Here is a 16,236-nt window from a genome sequence, read left to right on the forward strand (position 1 = left end):
AGTCTCCATCCTTCAAGTAAAGCACCCCAACAACCACCCAGTGAATCCTAATTCATCTGTTCTGGTCCAACTAAAATCCCAGATTATGCAGCAGAAAAGCCTTGGACTTAAGAAGATGAATGAGGGACAAGAAAGCAATTTCTATGGGTCACCCTGACCATGGAAGCCTGATTTGATTCTGCCTTAATTTTTTGACAATAAGAATGGTTTGGTTGGTCCTTCCTGATGTAGGCAACAGAGTAGGGAATACAGCAAAATGAATACAAGACTTGGGAGTTTGTAAGTTAGGAAGACTAGGGTTCAGTTGGTTAATTGGCTTGGACACTTTATTAGCTATGTGACCCTGGGCAAGTCTTATCTGGGCCTCAGTTTCCTCATCTGTAAAATAAGGTCTAATTTAATGCCCAGCTCTCAATTTATGATCCTCAATAACCACAAAATTACCCCTTAGGGTCAAGCAATTCTTGTGACAAGTTTCCAGAGGCACGAGCAAAAATCAACAAAAGAGAAAATTCATGAAGTTCTCTGGGAAAAGGTCTTAGCAAGCCCTTAGCAATGAGGCTCACCCGCCATTGCAAAGGAGAAAATCTTTGTTTCCTTCCCCCAGCTTTTGCTCTGAGGAATGGGACGAGATAAAGCCCAAGGTAGGAGAGGACCCTATCCAAGAGCTAGCCAAGCCAGCATAGGTAACCAGCCTCACCTCCAGAAAGCGTGAGATGTCCCGCTTATCACTGACCCCCATGGCCACCACGTTTTCAAAGAGCCAGAAGAAGGGGCGGTCATCACCCTCCTTGGGCCGGGCCTCATGTAGAAGGCGATAGAACTCAAAGAAGAGTCGTCCAGTGCCCTCTGGAAGAGCATAAAGCCATATTATCGACTGGGACCCAAGGGAGGGTCAAACATTAAAAGAGAGAGAAAAGCTAGGGCCTGCAGCAGAGGCTGTTGGGACTGGGGATAAAGGTCAAAAGGACACAAAGACACAGAAGGAGAGACAGCTGAATCCCAGGTCAGAGAACACAAGTACTCCAGGGGAAATGAACAGAGTGAGGACCACCTACCATAAAGACCCTTCCGAGCAGGGTTGACAATAGAAAGGTCATTGCAGGGACTGCCTCCAATCACCAGATCAAAAGGACCCCATTCCTGTATCTGTGAAGGAGAGAGATGCAACGATGAGCCTTTAGCTGCATAACAGAGAAGAGACAACGTTCTGAATGACATGAGGGGCTGTCTAGAGGTAGAGCGCACTCTTGCTGCATTGGCCAGGGAGCCAGTGACAGCTGGGAACAGAAGGGGCTAATCCTCCCACTTTGAACTAGGCCTTTGAGGGACATCAAATCCATGCCTGTTTGTCCAGACCTTAAGATCTGTGGATTCTAAAATAAGACAGCCGTGAGTCCCAGGCAGGCAATACAGGTAAATCCAATCAGACCAGATCTCCCTACTGTTTACTGTTGGTATTGTGTGACCTTGGACAAATCACTTTCCATAACATCAGGATTTGGCCCCCTCAAGTCCCTTTGCAACCCAGGATCTATGGTCAAATGATCCCAGGATCTCATTTTATCTAAATCCAAGGGACTTCTAAGCCCAGGTTAGGACTATTGATCTGCATTATTGGTCATTTTAACAGCAAAGAGACATTAATTGTCAAAGCTCCTGAAAGTGAAAAATGTTAAACTGTTCCACTGTGAGCCAACTCTATGCAGACTCTTACATCTGGCTAAGTTTAAGTCTACTGAACGTGGTATATATAGTGAAAAGACCACTAGATTTTAAGAGGACCTGGGTTCATATCCTAGCTCTGCCTGATACTTGAGCAAGTCCCGTCTCTAGGCTTTAGGTTCCTCCCTTGTAAAAGGAGGTGTTTGATCTGGATGGCCACTAAGGGTCCTCCCAGCTCTTAATCTATAATCCCAGGACTCTCTCTCCACCAGGACAATCCCTTTCCACCCTGTTCCAATAAAGGCACAGCAGAGTTCCCTTGGTCTAGTCCTGTTGTATTTGACCAAACTCCTACCTGCCAAAGGCCTCAAGGAGGCAGACTGGGAGAGATGATGAAGGGTAAAAAAAACAACTGGCAGAGGAGCAGTGTAGCATGACGAATAGTTAGGAAGCCCTGGGTCCAGTCCCACTTCTGATAGATAATAGACACGTGGCTCTGGGAAAGTCACTTAGCCCCAATGGTCAAGGATATTCTTGAAGACTAAGATGCAGGACGGTACTGGATTGGCAACGGTAGAGGGTGTCTCCTATACTACTCAAGTCACGGGTCCAAATCCCTCCCTACCCCCCAAAAAGAAGGGACAGAAAGACAGGACAGAGAGTAGAAAGGACAAGGTTTGTTTGCTTTTTTTTTTTAATTAGGGGAAAATGGAAAAAAGCAAATAGAAGGAAAGGAGACAGAGAGCAGCTGGGGTTCCTCTGCATGGTGACATACGTGCTTCTGTGTGACATTGCGGACGTCCCCCACGTACATGATCTTCCCTTGGTGCCGCACCATGCCCACAGTGATGGAGTCCTCACACACCTCTGAGGCAATGTAGCGGTCTACCTGGATCCCAAGGTCCTTCAGCACCAACAGGCCTGTGGTCAGCCAGCAGAGAACACTACCATTGGCTGTTGTCCATGGCTTTGAACTTGGAGACTGGTCCAAAGATGGGCCTGAACACAGTCTTCCTAGCTTGGTGTCTTTCCCACCCTCTCCATTCTCAAATACTGCCAAGGGCTATTCCCAAAGCCCTGGACTGTAAGAAGTCCAAATCACCAAGCTGCCACTCAGAGCAAGGATTTTACCATACACTCTGAGTTTGAATTAGTTTGAGCTGAGCTGGGTCAGATGCTGGAGTGAGATGACCAGGTTGTTTGAATAGCATACTAGATGGTGCTTCAGAGGGACCTGCTGTTGTAGGACATGTCCAACCTGGGGCAAAAGCCTCCAGCTAATTGAAATTGAAATTGAGTCTGCCAAAGACCTAGAATTACTACTCCCAATTGTGTAGCTTCATCCCCAAGGAGCTGAGCTCTAGAGAGAATATCTTAAGACAAGTCTGATCTACAGTCCATTTCTGAGGCCTCAAAGTAGTTTAGAAACAGTATGGTATGCACAGCGGATACAGGAAAGAGTGCTGGGGGCAGCTAGGTGGTGCAGTGAATAGAGCACCAGCCCTGGAGTCAGGAGGACCTGAGTTCAAATCCAGCCTCAGACACTTAACACAAAAACTAGCCATGTGACCTTGGGCAAGTCACTTAACCCCAATTGCCCTCCAAAAAAAAAAAAGGGAAAAAAAAAAGATTGACAAGGAAAGAGTGATGGATTTGGGAGTCAGGGAGATGCCGGTTCAAATCTGGCTTCTAACACTTACTACCTGTGTGTAACCATGAGCAATCCTTACAACTTCTCTGAGGCTCAGTTTCCTCAGCTATAAAATAGGGATAAATATTATCTCAAAATGTTGCTGTAATATATGTAAATCAGTGTCCAAAATTTTAAATGCTAGATAAATATTATTAACATTATTCAAACAGAAGAAGACTAGTCAGGGAACGCCCCCCTCCACGTTTATATAGCATGTCAGTGTGGAGGATGTAATAGCTAACCCAGAATCCTCATCTTTGGGCATTTGTAGCTTGCCCAGGGAGTGGTAGTTAATAGTAGGATCATGATGTCTCCCTACCCTCTTTCCCACTCTTTATGAAGAGATGAAAATTCTGAGAATAGATACTTCTATCTTAAGGGCGATCACAAATACGTTCTACATGATTGCACATGTATAACCTGTATCAGATTGCTTGCCATCTTGGTGAGGGGAAAGAAAGAGGGAGAAAAATTTGGAACTCTTTCAAAAATGAATGTCAAAAATTGTCTTTACAAGTAATTGGAAAAAATATAGTACTATTAGAAAAAAAAAAAAGAAGAGTGATCACAGTGTAATGGAAAACAACTTTGGTTTGGCATCAGAAGTCCTGGGTTTAAACATACCATTTCTACCACTTACTAGTTTCAGAATGGCATTGGGCAAGCCACTTAACCTTTCTGGGCCTCAGTTTCCTCATGTGCAAGATGAGGGGTTTGGACTAGTTGACCTGTAAGTTTTCTTGCAACTCCATATTTATAATCCCTGCCCTGTGAAATCCATATAAAGAAATTAGGGTTCCCAGTGTCTAAGACCCTGGCCCCTCACCCACCTGTGGCAATTCCATCAAAAAGAGACAGCACCCGGATTGGCTTCCGTTTCTCAGCTGGGACTGGGGGATAAACTTTAGGAGGGTCCTAAGTAAGAAGCACAAGAGCCTAAGTAAACTTTGGGGTATAAGACTTTTAAAAAGAGGTTTACCTTCAGGTAACGTTTGCCTATTTTTTTAATAGCCAGAATCACCCCACCTCAGCCTCAAAATCTTCAGATTCACAAACCCCAATTAATTCCTGAGCTCAGGTTGGTTCCAAGAGCCCCAGATGGAAGGGTGGGAGCTTTGACTGTCCATAGGAAGGTAAAGGGAGAAGAGGCTCCCAGGGGACACTCACAAACTCCTGGTCATGGTTATTGGCGAAAAACATCTGGAGGCGTGATGGCCAGTCGTCTCGCCGCCGTAGCAGCCCATAGGTGCCTTTGTGCCCACACATGTAGCAGTTCCAGGGGTCTTCTTTGATGGCTGCCTGGGCAGCACCTGGTCCCACCAAGAGGTCCACACACTCCACACAGAAGCACCTGGGACCCCAGGGAAGAAGAAAGGTAGATGGTTTAGCTCTGCCGGCTTCTCTGAATCCTAGGGCAGAGAGTTGGAAATGAAATGGACAAGGTAAAAAGCATCAGACTTGGGACAGAGTGTTGGTTGATCATAAGTGGCAAGAGAGCTAGCTGGGGGCAAGGTGTGTCTGAGGGACATGACGCTAAGCACTGGGGCCCCAGACTAATATGTGTTTGGTGCTGGGGATTCAGGGACTGCCCTCACCTGCAACAGTTGTTGTTCCCACACATGAGGACCTCTCGGCCCCCACAGCAGATAGTACAATATGACTGGTAGCCGTCATCGTCGTACTGATAGGCACACTCCAGGAAACAGTTCTGTAAGCGTCAGAGACAAAACCCAAGAAGCACCAGCATCAGGGCAAGCTCCCCCGACCTCCAGGAAACTAGGGCAAAAGGCAGGCCCAGAACCCAAACTCCCAGCCCAGCACTGGTCTGAGCTTCACATGCCAGCCTCACTTGGGAGACTTCAGCCAGCACTAAACTGAGGCAGTGTGGTTCAACAGGAAGACTACTAATTGGGAGTCAGAAGAGCAGGTCAAATTCTGGCTCAGCTATTTGCTCCCTTGGCTAATGTGGCCAAGTCTCTTAATTTTTCTGGACTTTAATTTCCTCTCAAATGAGTCTGGGTTAGACGGCCTCTATGGTCCCTTTCAGAAATAAATCTGTGATTCTATGATGCCCCCAAGTCCAATCCAGGCTGACAGGGCAAGGGGAAAGCCAGTTATTCTCTTGATTCTGTCAAGATAACCTCAAAATGACAGAGTTGGACAAGTTTGCCTCTAAAGTACCTTCTAGCTCTAATTGGAAACAATGTGAAGAAACCTGTGGTGAGGGCTGGTCAGCTAATTATCCTTTATTCAGTCACCCTGCTTCCTTAGCATTTTCCCTTAATCTCTCCTTCTGTCCTACACTCATCAAAGCCCTGGGGTGAGGACAGCCCAAGAAACAGGCTTCCCAATAGAAGAGAATGCAGGACATTAAGGAAAGAAATTTTTCAAAGGAAAAAAATAACAGGGTAAGATAAGTCTTAGATGGGGCAGAATCTTTATCAACCCTACAGGAGAAACTTCATGCTCCCACATCTTCTTCCCATCATTGAAAATAGGCCCATAGCCCCTTACCCAACCCTGCCACAGACTAGGAAGTGTGGAAAGTAAGAAACCACATTTCTGGGGTAGGGAAAAGAGTCTCTTGAATTTTGCAATATGGCAACACCTGTTTCCTGGTCCCCTACCTTGCAGTTTTGGCACATTCCTCCGATGAAGAGGGGGTGTTCCAGGGTGACGTTGAGGCTCCCACAGGAGATGCAGATGTCTGAGGACAGATAAGGCAGGTAGGCGTCTCAGTGGGATCTGACTAATGCCTTGCCCAGTCTGGCTCAGCATGTCAAGAGGAAAAGGGAGAAAGATGTGATGCATGAAGTAGATGAGAGGTCATGAAAGAGATGGAAAAGTTCTCCAGGGCACCAGAGGGGAAAATGCCTGTTCCCTAGATCTAGGATTCCAATTCTTATCTTCTGGCGCAGCAATGTCTACTAGAAATAAAAACAAAGCCATAAAGGAGTATTCACTTTAAGAAGCAGCATTTCCAAACTCGGGTTATCAAGAGAATTCATCCATGGCCCATCTGCAATCCTACTCGGCCTTAAAAGGGCCCCATAGAACACAAAGAGGACAATATTGTTATTACCATGTCAAATTTAATATACACTTTTTAAAAATTAAAAAGAAAAAAAGCTGTTTCATATACAATATTCTCTTGTTCTTTGATACTAAAACGTTCATGTTTGTTTATGATTAAGCTCATAATGAAAAAAGGACATTTAAAAGGCAGGGGAGAGCCAAATAACAAAAGTAGCCCTCCTCTCATAAAGCTTCTGTAGGATGCACTGACATGTCTAGAGGCAGAAAACCATCATACTCAAGACAACCGTATAGAAAGAAGTCAGCTTTGCAGTTACATTCTTCGGCTTCTCTTTCCAACAGCCCTAGAAGCTGGGAAAGGGGGGGACTTTTCTACTCTGAGGACAAATCACTGGGATAGGGAAGGGTTTGGCCTACTTCAGATAGTCTGATAGGATTACGGTTCTGGAACCCAGAATTTTTGGCTCTCCTCTCTTTCAGGAACTAAAGCAAAGGACTACATTTTGAAGTCTAATTCTTAGGGACTTAGAAGAAGACCTGCACACTTTGGGCTCTGCCCTTCCCTATCCTTCAATTAACAGGGGGATTTATATGGAGGTAACAAGGACATTTATGGACACCTTTCCCTAAATGAATGGGTAAATGCCTGCAGGCCCGGTAAAACAATGTGTCTATAAATAGCAGCTGTATACATTGGGTTTTCAGCAAGTACCTTCTAAGTGGATTTCCCCAAGAAGCCCAGAAGATGGTGGAAGACATGTCATCCACTCACTCACCTTCAATATTCCTGCATTTCTGCCGCACCTCATATACCAGCCGCTCTGCAGAGATAACAAAAAGCAAAGGTAGGGTCAAAGAGTGGAAAGTGTTTTGGTGGCTGTCCACGTCCTGTGGCCTCCAGCCCCCTCCTGACCATCTCCAGCGGGCAGTACACCCTGCGGTCACCGCTACCTCTTGTGCGTTCGTCAATGATCTCTTTGATCTTGGGCTTCTCCGCTGTGCTCTTTCGGGGCTTTTTGGCTGGTGGAGGTGGGGCATAGGCAGCAGCTTCAGGTTCTACTGGGGCCCACATGTCAGTGTAAACTTCCTTGTAGGGATTTCTCTCTTCTGTACAGGGCGGAGGGTAGAAGAGCTGGTTACTGGCTAACAAAATGCCAAGTAAGGATCAATGAGACCCAAAGCTGGTCTCTAACCATCCCAGTCCTAGCTAGGGTTGGGCTACGGTCTCAGGCCTAGCTCTATTTTCTAATGTCCAAGCCCTCTGGAGGGTGGAAGCAGGAGAAGCAAGGTAAGCCCTGAGGTCCCCACTGGGCCAGATCTCCCTACCAAGCTCTTGCCCTGATTACAGAAAGGGAGGAGGGCTATGGCAGCTACCACTGGTTTCCAAGCATGTGTGTGCTCACTCGCTTGCTAACTCTCTTGCATGCTCTTGCTCCCACCCCTCCCCCCCTTCTCCCCAATCCTTTGCCTAGTTCAAGCTCTGTCCGGCTGGAGCATGTATCCTGGGCTTCTGGCATTTACCTTCTGGTGGCTCCAGGCCCTTGGGGCCAGAGGGCTGGAAGCCACCCAGAGCCCACTCGATCATTTGCTTGTTCTGCGTTTCCACGGCCTTGGCTGTGTCACCGTCGTCGTTCTCAGGGCAGGCCGGAAACAGCTTCCCGGCTCGGCTGCTGGCCACCTGTGGGGCAGCACGTTAGGGGGGAAGCGTCATGGCCAGGTTGGAGTGAGGGAAGAGAATCGCAGGTGCACAGCCAGACTAGAGGAGAGCAGTGGGAGTGGACATAGCCAGGATATGGGAGTAGAAGGGGGACGGGCGGAGCACAGATCAGGTGGAGTGAAGGAGGAGAATGTCTGAGGAAGAACAGAGTAGAAAGGGGGTGAGGTGAAGGGAAGAGGAGGGACTGCAGCCAGAGGGCCTCACAGACCACAGACTTAGAGTTAGTTGGAAGGGAATGTCAGAGGTCATCTGGTACAACCCTGGTCCAAATCATGAATCCCTTCTTTGACATCTGCAGCAAATCAACTTCTAGCTTCTCCTTGAAGATCTCTTGTGGCAGGGAGCTCACTACCTCTCAAAGCAATCCATTGTACTTTTAGACACACTATTCATGATTAGCCAGCTTTTGCTTACAGTAAGCTGAAATCTACAGCTACTTTCATCCATAGGTCCTGGCTTTGCCCTTCAAGGCCAAACAGAAAAAAGTCTAAGGGGCAGCTAGGTGGCGTGGTGGATAGAGCATTGGCTCTGAAGTCAGGAGGACCTGAGTTCAAATCCAGCCTCAGACACTTAACACTAACTAGCTGTGTGACCTTGGGCAAGTCACTTAACCCCAATTGCCTTGCCTTCTCCCCTCCAAAAATAGAAAAGACTCTAACTTAATCTGTTTGATTAGGGGGCTATTTCACTTTTGGCTTTGTATCTATCCCCAGAACCTAGTACACTGTCAGCACTTAATCAATACTTGTTGATTGAGCATTCTCTACCATGACATGCCTCTTGAAATACTTGAAAACGATAGATAGCAAGTACTTTTCCCTAACCCTCAACACCCCTCTCCCCAATCTTTTCTTCTCTATACTACCTACTAATAGATCTCGTTTCTTCAAGGGATCCTATGAATGGACTCCAGCTTGTTGGCTAGATGCTTTAAGATCTAAGAGAGGTCTATTCTCTCTCTACCAGTCACCAACCTTCCTACCCTCCAACTTCAACTTTCCGGCCTTTCCCTCCCTCTCACCTTTCAGCCTCTGACACTCACCTGAAGGACCTCATAGATGGCTTTCCGGTACATAGGCTGCTTGTTATATGTGGCCTGGTGGAAGGCACTGCAGAAGGAGCTCAGTGGCATCAATTTCTCAACACAAACCTGATAGAAACACCAAGTCAACAGAGTGAAGATCGGGCAAGAATTCTGGAGGTTTTGGAAGACCACAAACCATCACCCTGAATTAGAAAGGATGCAGGAAACAGCAAGGATTGTTAAAAGATCGCTTGCTCCCATACCATTCAAATTTCAGACACTACCCACCTCCATCTGCCCCCAGGCTAAGGGCTGGAGGTTCTGTGCCCAAAGTGGCACCCTCCCCCAACAGCCACGAGCCTCCTACAACTCACCACTGAGAACTTGCCATCTCCAAACCACATGACCCATCGAGTGCCTTCAGCTGCCCGACTTCGGCCTGTCATCCACCAGGATACAATGCGGCCAGGCCACCAGGAGAAGCCCCGCAGTTTTCCCCATACCAGTTCCCCAATGCCAAAGCCCCGGCCATCCTGTAGCCCAAAGAAGTAAAAATTAGTATTACAATTGTCACCAGGATACCAACCCCATTCTCTCACTGCCAAAGGCTTCTCATCTACTTTCTGCAACTGCCCGAGACAGTCTCTGTGACAGACATGAAACAAAAGGGCAGCCTGGAGAAATAAATACGGGAGTTGTCTAAATGTGAAAGCAAGTTTAGTATATCAAGAGGGTGACAGATTTAAGGAAGATAAAAACTTGAACAATAGGGGAGAGCTGAGGATCGGGGGATAATAAAAAAGATACAAGAGGTTTCAAGTTAAGTGCGGAAAAGAACTAGAGAAATTATGAGGACCAATCCTGGCTCAGGGAGGAAAAGAGGAGGAAATGCACTCCCTCCTTCCACTGGAGAGTTAGGCGGACTATGGGTATAGCATTATCAATCAGAATGATGTGGCTTTTCTCTTTTTGTTTTTTAAAATTACAAAGTACAGTGAGAAGGGGAGAGGAGTAACTGGAAATGACTATGATATGAAAACAAAAGATATCAGCAAAAGTTATTTTTCCTAAAAAGAGGTACTACCCCACACCTACCTCATACTCGGGCTCATCATCAGCAGCCTTAGCGTTACTCTTGTCCCCAGCATCAGCCCCCACTGGCTCAGGTGTGGTGGCCACAGTGGGGGAAGCAGGATCGGTAGGTTGCTGCAAAGCAGGAGGGCTGGCCTCCTCCACCTTCTGTGACTCTCCAGTCCCCTGGGTCTCTTCTACGACATTCATCACTGCAATGACCTTGGCTTTCTTCTCAGCCTGAGGAAGACAGAGAGAGAAGTATCCAATGTAACCGTCATTGCAGCTACATTGAGGTCCCCCAAGGAAAAGCTTAGTCTGGGCTTTTGCTTTCAGAGAGAAGATTCCCTGAATCTTGAAACTGCCCAGGGAATGGCAGGAGGATAGCCACCTCTCCTAGATGTTCTAACAACTTTATGAACCAATTCACTTATTAAAAAATCAAAACAATGCTCCCAATTATAAGTCATCCTTCTTGGGGTAGCTAGGTGGCGCAGTTAATAATAGAGCACCAGCCCTGGAATCAGGTCAGGAGGGACCTGAGTTCAAATTCGGCCTCAGACACTTAACTGGCACTAACCTTGTGACCTTGGGCAAGTCATTTAATCCCAATTGCCCTGCCCTCCCCCTTCCAAAAAGATAAAAAACAAACAAAATAAGCCATCTTTCTCAAATTGAATGCTACCCCCTTCATTTCCTCTCTAGGCTTTTTTTTTTCCAGTTAAGAAATCTTACTCCCCAGTCTCATCTTTAATTAATCTTCATATAAACTCTTAACAAGCCAGGCATCTCATATTTGAAGAGCCCGAGGTTTTGAGTTATCACAGGGGTGCTTTGAAAATTAAAAGAACCAAAGAAATGGGAGCTATCATATCTTAGAAGTGATGCAGCAAGACAGCTTTATGTAGAGACAGGAGATAATAGGTGCCAGGTGTGCCCAATCACTACCAGCAATGCAATCACCATTCCCCTTGTTCTCTGGTGGTCCCAGCACAGGACCCAGAGCCCAGGAGGCCTCAGAAATTGCAGTGTCTATGGCAGAGCCAAGATGATGGATCAGTGGCAACCTCTCTGAACATTCTCCTTCAAACAACTTTAGAATAACACCTCAAATCAAATTTTGGAGCAGCAGAGCCTGCAAAAGGTCAGGGTAAGCCATTTTTACAGCCTAAGAAAATTTAGGAATTTGAAAGGAGTTTGTGACACCTGTGTGGAGGCCTCTTGGCACTCAGTAGCAACAACTTGAGGAGCTTTCAGCCCAGAGACAATAAAGGAGTCAGATAACTGGTCAGAAAGAAATTACAGGCGACGTGTTGCTGGGACAGGGTACAGTTCTCACCAGTCAGCAATTCTACTGAGCACATGCAGTTCTGGGTCACTGTTCCAGGGCAGAAAAGAATGCTGGGGGTTGGTCCCAAGGGAATAGGGGTCCTAATTACAGTTCCAAGGCAATGAGAACATTTGTGTTTGGTGACTGCAGGGGATCAGGGGCCCTTCCTAGGTAAAGACCAGAAGAGCAGTGACCATACCTCTCCCCAGGATCACACCATCTTGGAAACACCAAAAACATGCATATCACTAGAATTAGCTCTCAAAACCGGAGCACAAAAAAAAGCCTGAAGCTTGGGACAGTGCCTCCCCTTCCCAGGTGAGCAAAGCCCAACTTGAATATAAAGTTCAAAGTTAAGAAATGGACTAAAAAAAATGAGCAACAACGACAACAAAAGAATTTGCCCATGAAAAACTGGCAGAGGCAGGAAGTGGCAAGGAAGACCAAAAATGTAAACTCAGAAGACAACAATGTGAAAACAGCGACAAGCAAAGCCTCAAAAAAAAAAAATACTAATTGGACCCAAGCCCAACCAGAATTACTAAAAGAGTTAAAGAAAGACATGAGTGGTAGAGAAAAAATTGGGAAAAGAAAATTATGAAAAGAAAAACAACAGCACAGTAAAGAAGCTCATGCTCACACACATACACACACACACACACACACAGATACACACACCCTGAAGAAAATAACACCTTAAGAAAACAGAATTGACCTAATGGTAAAAAAAAGTACAAAAATTCACTGAAGAAAAAAAAAAACTCTTTAAAAGTCAGAATAGGTCAAATGGAAAAAGAGGTTAAAAACATCTCACTGAAGAAAATAATTTCTTAAAAACTGGAATTAGGCAAGTGGAAGCTAATGACTCCATAAAACATTAAGAAACAATAAAACAAAGTGTAAGAACAAAAAAAAAGAAAGAAAACGTAAAATATCTCATCGGAAAAAAAAACTGGCCTGGAAAATAGATCAAGGTGAAATAATTTAAGAATTATTGGACTTCCTGAAAGCTATGATCAGAGAAAGAATGTGCATGGACATGATATTTCAAGAAATTATCAATGAAAACTGCCATAATATCTTAAATCCTGTGGGTAAAATAGAAATAGAAAAAATAATCCACCAATCACCTCCTGAAAGAAATCCCCAAAATGGAAACTCCCAGGAATGGCATAGCCAAAATCCAGAGCTTCCAGGTCAAAGAGAAAATACTTCCATATGGCCAGAAACAATTCAAATATTGTGACACCAGTCAGGATCACACAAGATTTAGCAGCTTCTACATTAAAGAAGTGGAGGGCTTGGAATATTCTGGAAGGCAAATGACCTAGGATTACAACCAAAAATAACCTATCTAGCAAACCTGAGTATAATCCTTTTGGGGAGGTGGGGGGAAGGATGCTTGAAGGAATAGAGGACTTTAAAGAATTCCTGATGAAAAGACCACAGCTGAATCAAAAATTTGACATTCAAGTACAAGATTCAAGAGAAGAATAAAAAAGATAAACACAAAAAAATAATCACAGGAGTTTCAATAAAGCTTAAGATATGGGAAGATGACATATAACTCATTCTTAGGGCAGTTAAAAGGAATTTATGTAGACAGAAGACACAAATGTGAGTCAATTATGTTGGAATGCTCTCCCCCAAAAAAGGAAGGAGTGAGAAAGCGGGATATATTGGGGGAAGGGACATGTAGAATGGGAAAATTTTTCTCATATAAAAGAGGCATACAAAGAAGAGTTTTTACAGTGGAGCAGAATAAGTGGGTTGGGGATGGTGGACAATGCTTGAACTCACCAGAATTGGAAATGGTTCAAAGAGAGAATATATATTCAGTCAGTTGTATATAGAAATGTAACTTACCAAATAAGGAAATAAGAAAGGAAGAGGACAAGAGAAGGAGGAGGGTAGGAGGTGTTGATAGAAGAGAGGACAGATTAAGGGAGGCAGTGGTTAGAAGCAAAGTAGACTTTTGAGGAGGGATAGGATAAAAAGAGAGAAAAAAAAGAAAATGGGATGGAGGGAAATACACAGTTAGAATCATAGCTGTGAATGTGAATGGGATGAGCTCACCCATAAAACGGAAACGGGCAGCAGAATGAATTAGAAATCAGAATTCAACAATATGTTGTTTACAAGAGACATATTTGAAACAGAAGGATGCAGAGTTAAAAATAAAGGGCTGGAGCAGAATCTAGTATGTTTTAGCTAAACTTAAAAAAAAAGGCAGGGTAGCAATCCTGATCTCAGACAAAGCAAAAGCAAAAATAGACCTAATTAAAAGGGATAATTAGGGAAACTACATTTTGCTAAAAGCCATAGACAATAAAGTCACATTAAAAATTTGTAGAGGAAGTTTCTTTGATAAAGGCCTCATTCCTCAAATATATACTGAGTATAGAACTTAGTCGAATTTACAAAAATAAGAGCCATTCCCCAATTGATAAGTGATTAAAAAATATTAAACAGCCAGTTTTCAGGAGATGAAATCAAAGCTATCTCTACTCATTAAAATACTGTAAATCACTATTGGTTAACGAAAGGTAAATTAAAACAATACCGAGGTACCTATTTCACACCTATCAGAAATGACAAATGCTGGAGGGCATGAAGGGAAAATGGGTACACTAATGGATGCTGGTAGAATAGTGAACTAACTGATTCAACCATTCTGGAGAACAATTAGGAACTAAGCCCTGTCATCCTGTAATAGTCTATTAAATCTATATCCCAAAGACATAAAAGGAAAAGAACTTATATGTGCAAAAATATTTATAGCAGTTTGCTTTGGCAAAGTTGGAAATTGAGGGGATGCTTCTCAGTTGGAGGCGGGTTGAACAAGTTGGGGTATGTGACTGGGAGAGAGTACTATCATGCTGCAGGAAACAACAAGGGAGGTGGTTTCAGAAAAAAATATGGCAAGATCTAGATCCTTATGAACAGATGCAAAGTGAAGTAAGAAGAACCAGATCCCTGTGCACAGTAACAACAATTTTTAATGATGGTCACCTGTGAAAGATTTGGCTACAGATTAATGCAATGATCCAAGACAATTGCAAATGACTCATAATGAAAAAATTCTATCCACCTCCACAGAGAGAACTAATGAACTCTGAGTGCAAACTGAAGTATAATTTTCTCTCTTTATTTTTCTTGCTTTTTGAAGGAAATATGGCTAATGTGGAAATATGTTTTGCATGACTTCACATTATAATTTATATCATATTACTTGCCCTCTCAGTGGGTGAGAACAGGGAGAAAATTTAGAACTCAAAATTTTAAAAGAATGTTAAAAATAAATTTAAAAAGACTTTTTTGAAAAAAAAAAAAAGAATTTACAATGTCACCAATATTACTGGTCCTGTCCTCACAGTCATAACTGAGGGAATTAACCATTGTGGAGGAGGGGCTCACCAGCTCTGCCACCACCAATACCAACCACCCTAACCACCTGTTACCAATGGGCAGATAAGCCCAACAGTTCCAGGAATTACACAGTTCCCCCAACCTCCATACCACTACTACCTCTGATACCAGCCTAGCCCATACATCCACTGTCTAAGGCAGTAACACTAGTGGAGATGTGACTAGGCAGCTGCCTCTACCCCAATTCCTCAGTAGTCAAAGCTATTGAAGATCCAGAAAACAAGTTCTTTACCCCAAAGTCTTTGCATTGTCAAATGGTTCAACATCAGAAACCCAGCACGGTTTTGTTAGTGGAAATGGCATTGAAGATTATCATCTACATGGCCACTGCACCCTAAGGACTATCAGTCCTTCCCATCTAACTTGAAGCTGAAACCTCCTTCGTTTTGTCTTCTACTAGAATGTGAGCTCTTTGAATGCAGGGACTGTTGTTTTCCTATTTTTATTCCTAGTGCATAACACAGTGCTTTGTACAGTCTAAGAACTTAACTAATTATTTTTTTATTCACTCATTCATTCCTAGCTAAATTCTTCTCCAGATTTCCTCTCAGAGTAGGGTCCACTAATGTATTAACCTACTCCAACTCCCCAGGCAATAAATTTCCTGTAGACTCAACCTCCAATGGCACAGTTTCAGACTTTGATGCTCTTCCTACTAATGGGCAGACAACTGCACCTAAATTTCTAATGTCCAAGTCAAGCTCCCCTGAGTCAGGTAGAAGGCTGTGCCTTCTCTGTTCTCCAAGTCTCCCCAATCACTTTTAGACATTGCCCACTCTACCCTTGCCCCAGTCTGCCTATCTTCCTGCTTTTAATTTTGGAATCCTAGGATCACACATAGATTTAGAGCCAGAAGGAACCTCAGAGGCCATCTGGTCCAGACACCTCATTTCACAAATGAGGGAACTGAAACCCAGATAAGTTAGAGACTTGCCCATGATCACACAGCTAGGTTAAGTGTCTAAGGAAGTACTTGGACGCAGGTCTTCCTAATTCCAAATTTAAATCTGTAGCAGAAATTCACTGAGAGCCTCTCAGATTATGTCAACCACAGAGCAATCAACAAGCAATTAGTATTAATCACTTTCCACAAGCCAGGCATTGTGCTAGATGTTAATGGTACAAAAATGAATGTTAAACAGTTTCCGCCCTCAAGGAGCTTACTTTCTAATAGGAGGAGACAAAACTTTGGAAGGATGAAGGTTGGGCAAAGGCAGGTGTCTGGATGGAAAGGTCACACTAGAGCCAAGTCTTCGAGGAAATGATTCCTA

At 44.2% G+C, this 16,236-nt stretch overlaps 1 protein-coding gene across 4 annotated transcripts in view; it reads right to left on the reverse strand.

The window, feature by feature from the left end:
- The window catches only part of DNMT3A (DNA methyltransferase 3 alpha), a 151,103-nt gene that overhangs the window by 17,190 nt on the left and 117,677 nt on the right, over window positions 1–16,236 (reverse strand). For all 4 annotated transcript variants that reach the window (XM_069071992.1, XM_069071991.1, XM_069071993.1 and 1 more), the window contains 13 exons: window positions 10,231–10,446; window positions 9,510–9,668; window positions 9,154–9,261; window positions 7,916–8,072; window positions 7,346–7,501; window positions 7,171–7,215; window positions 5,986–6,065; window positions 4,954–5,066; window positions 4,526–4,709; window positions 4,189–4,273; window positions 2,441–2,586; window positions 1,059–1,149; window positions 701–849 (listed from right to left, as the gene is read on the reverse strand). In XM_069071992.1, coding sequence (XP_068928093.1) covers window positions 701–849; window positions 1,059–1,149; window positions 2,441–2,586; window positions 4,189–4,273; window positions 4,526–4,709; window positions 4,954–5,066; window positions 5,986–6,065; window positions 7,171–7,215; window positions 7,346–7,501; window positions 7,916–8,072; window positions 9,154–9,261; window positions 9,510–9,668; window positions 10,231–10,446 — 1,689 coding nt within the window. The remainder of the gene's footprint in view (window positions 1–700; window positions 850–1,058; window positions 1,150–2,440; window positions 2,587–4,188; window positions 4,274–4,525; window positions 4,710–4,953; window positions 5,067–5,985; window positions 6,066–7,170; window positions 7,216–7,345; window positions 7,502–7,915; window positions 8,073–9,153; window positions 9,262–9,509; window positions 9,669–10,230; window positions 10,447–16,236) is intronic.

This window comes from Petaurus breviceps, unplaced genomic scaffold (genome assembly GCF_028583685.1).
Source record: "Petaurus breviceps papuanus isolate PSGF00001 unplaced genomic scaffold, PetGlider_PUasm1.0 90845, whole genome shotgun sequence".
NCBI classification, from domain to species: domain Eukaryota; kingdom Metazoa; phylum Chordata; class Mammalia; order Diprotodontia; family Petauridae; genus Petaurus; species Petaurus breviceps.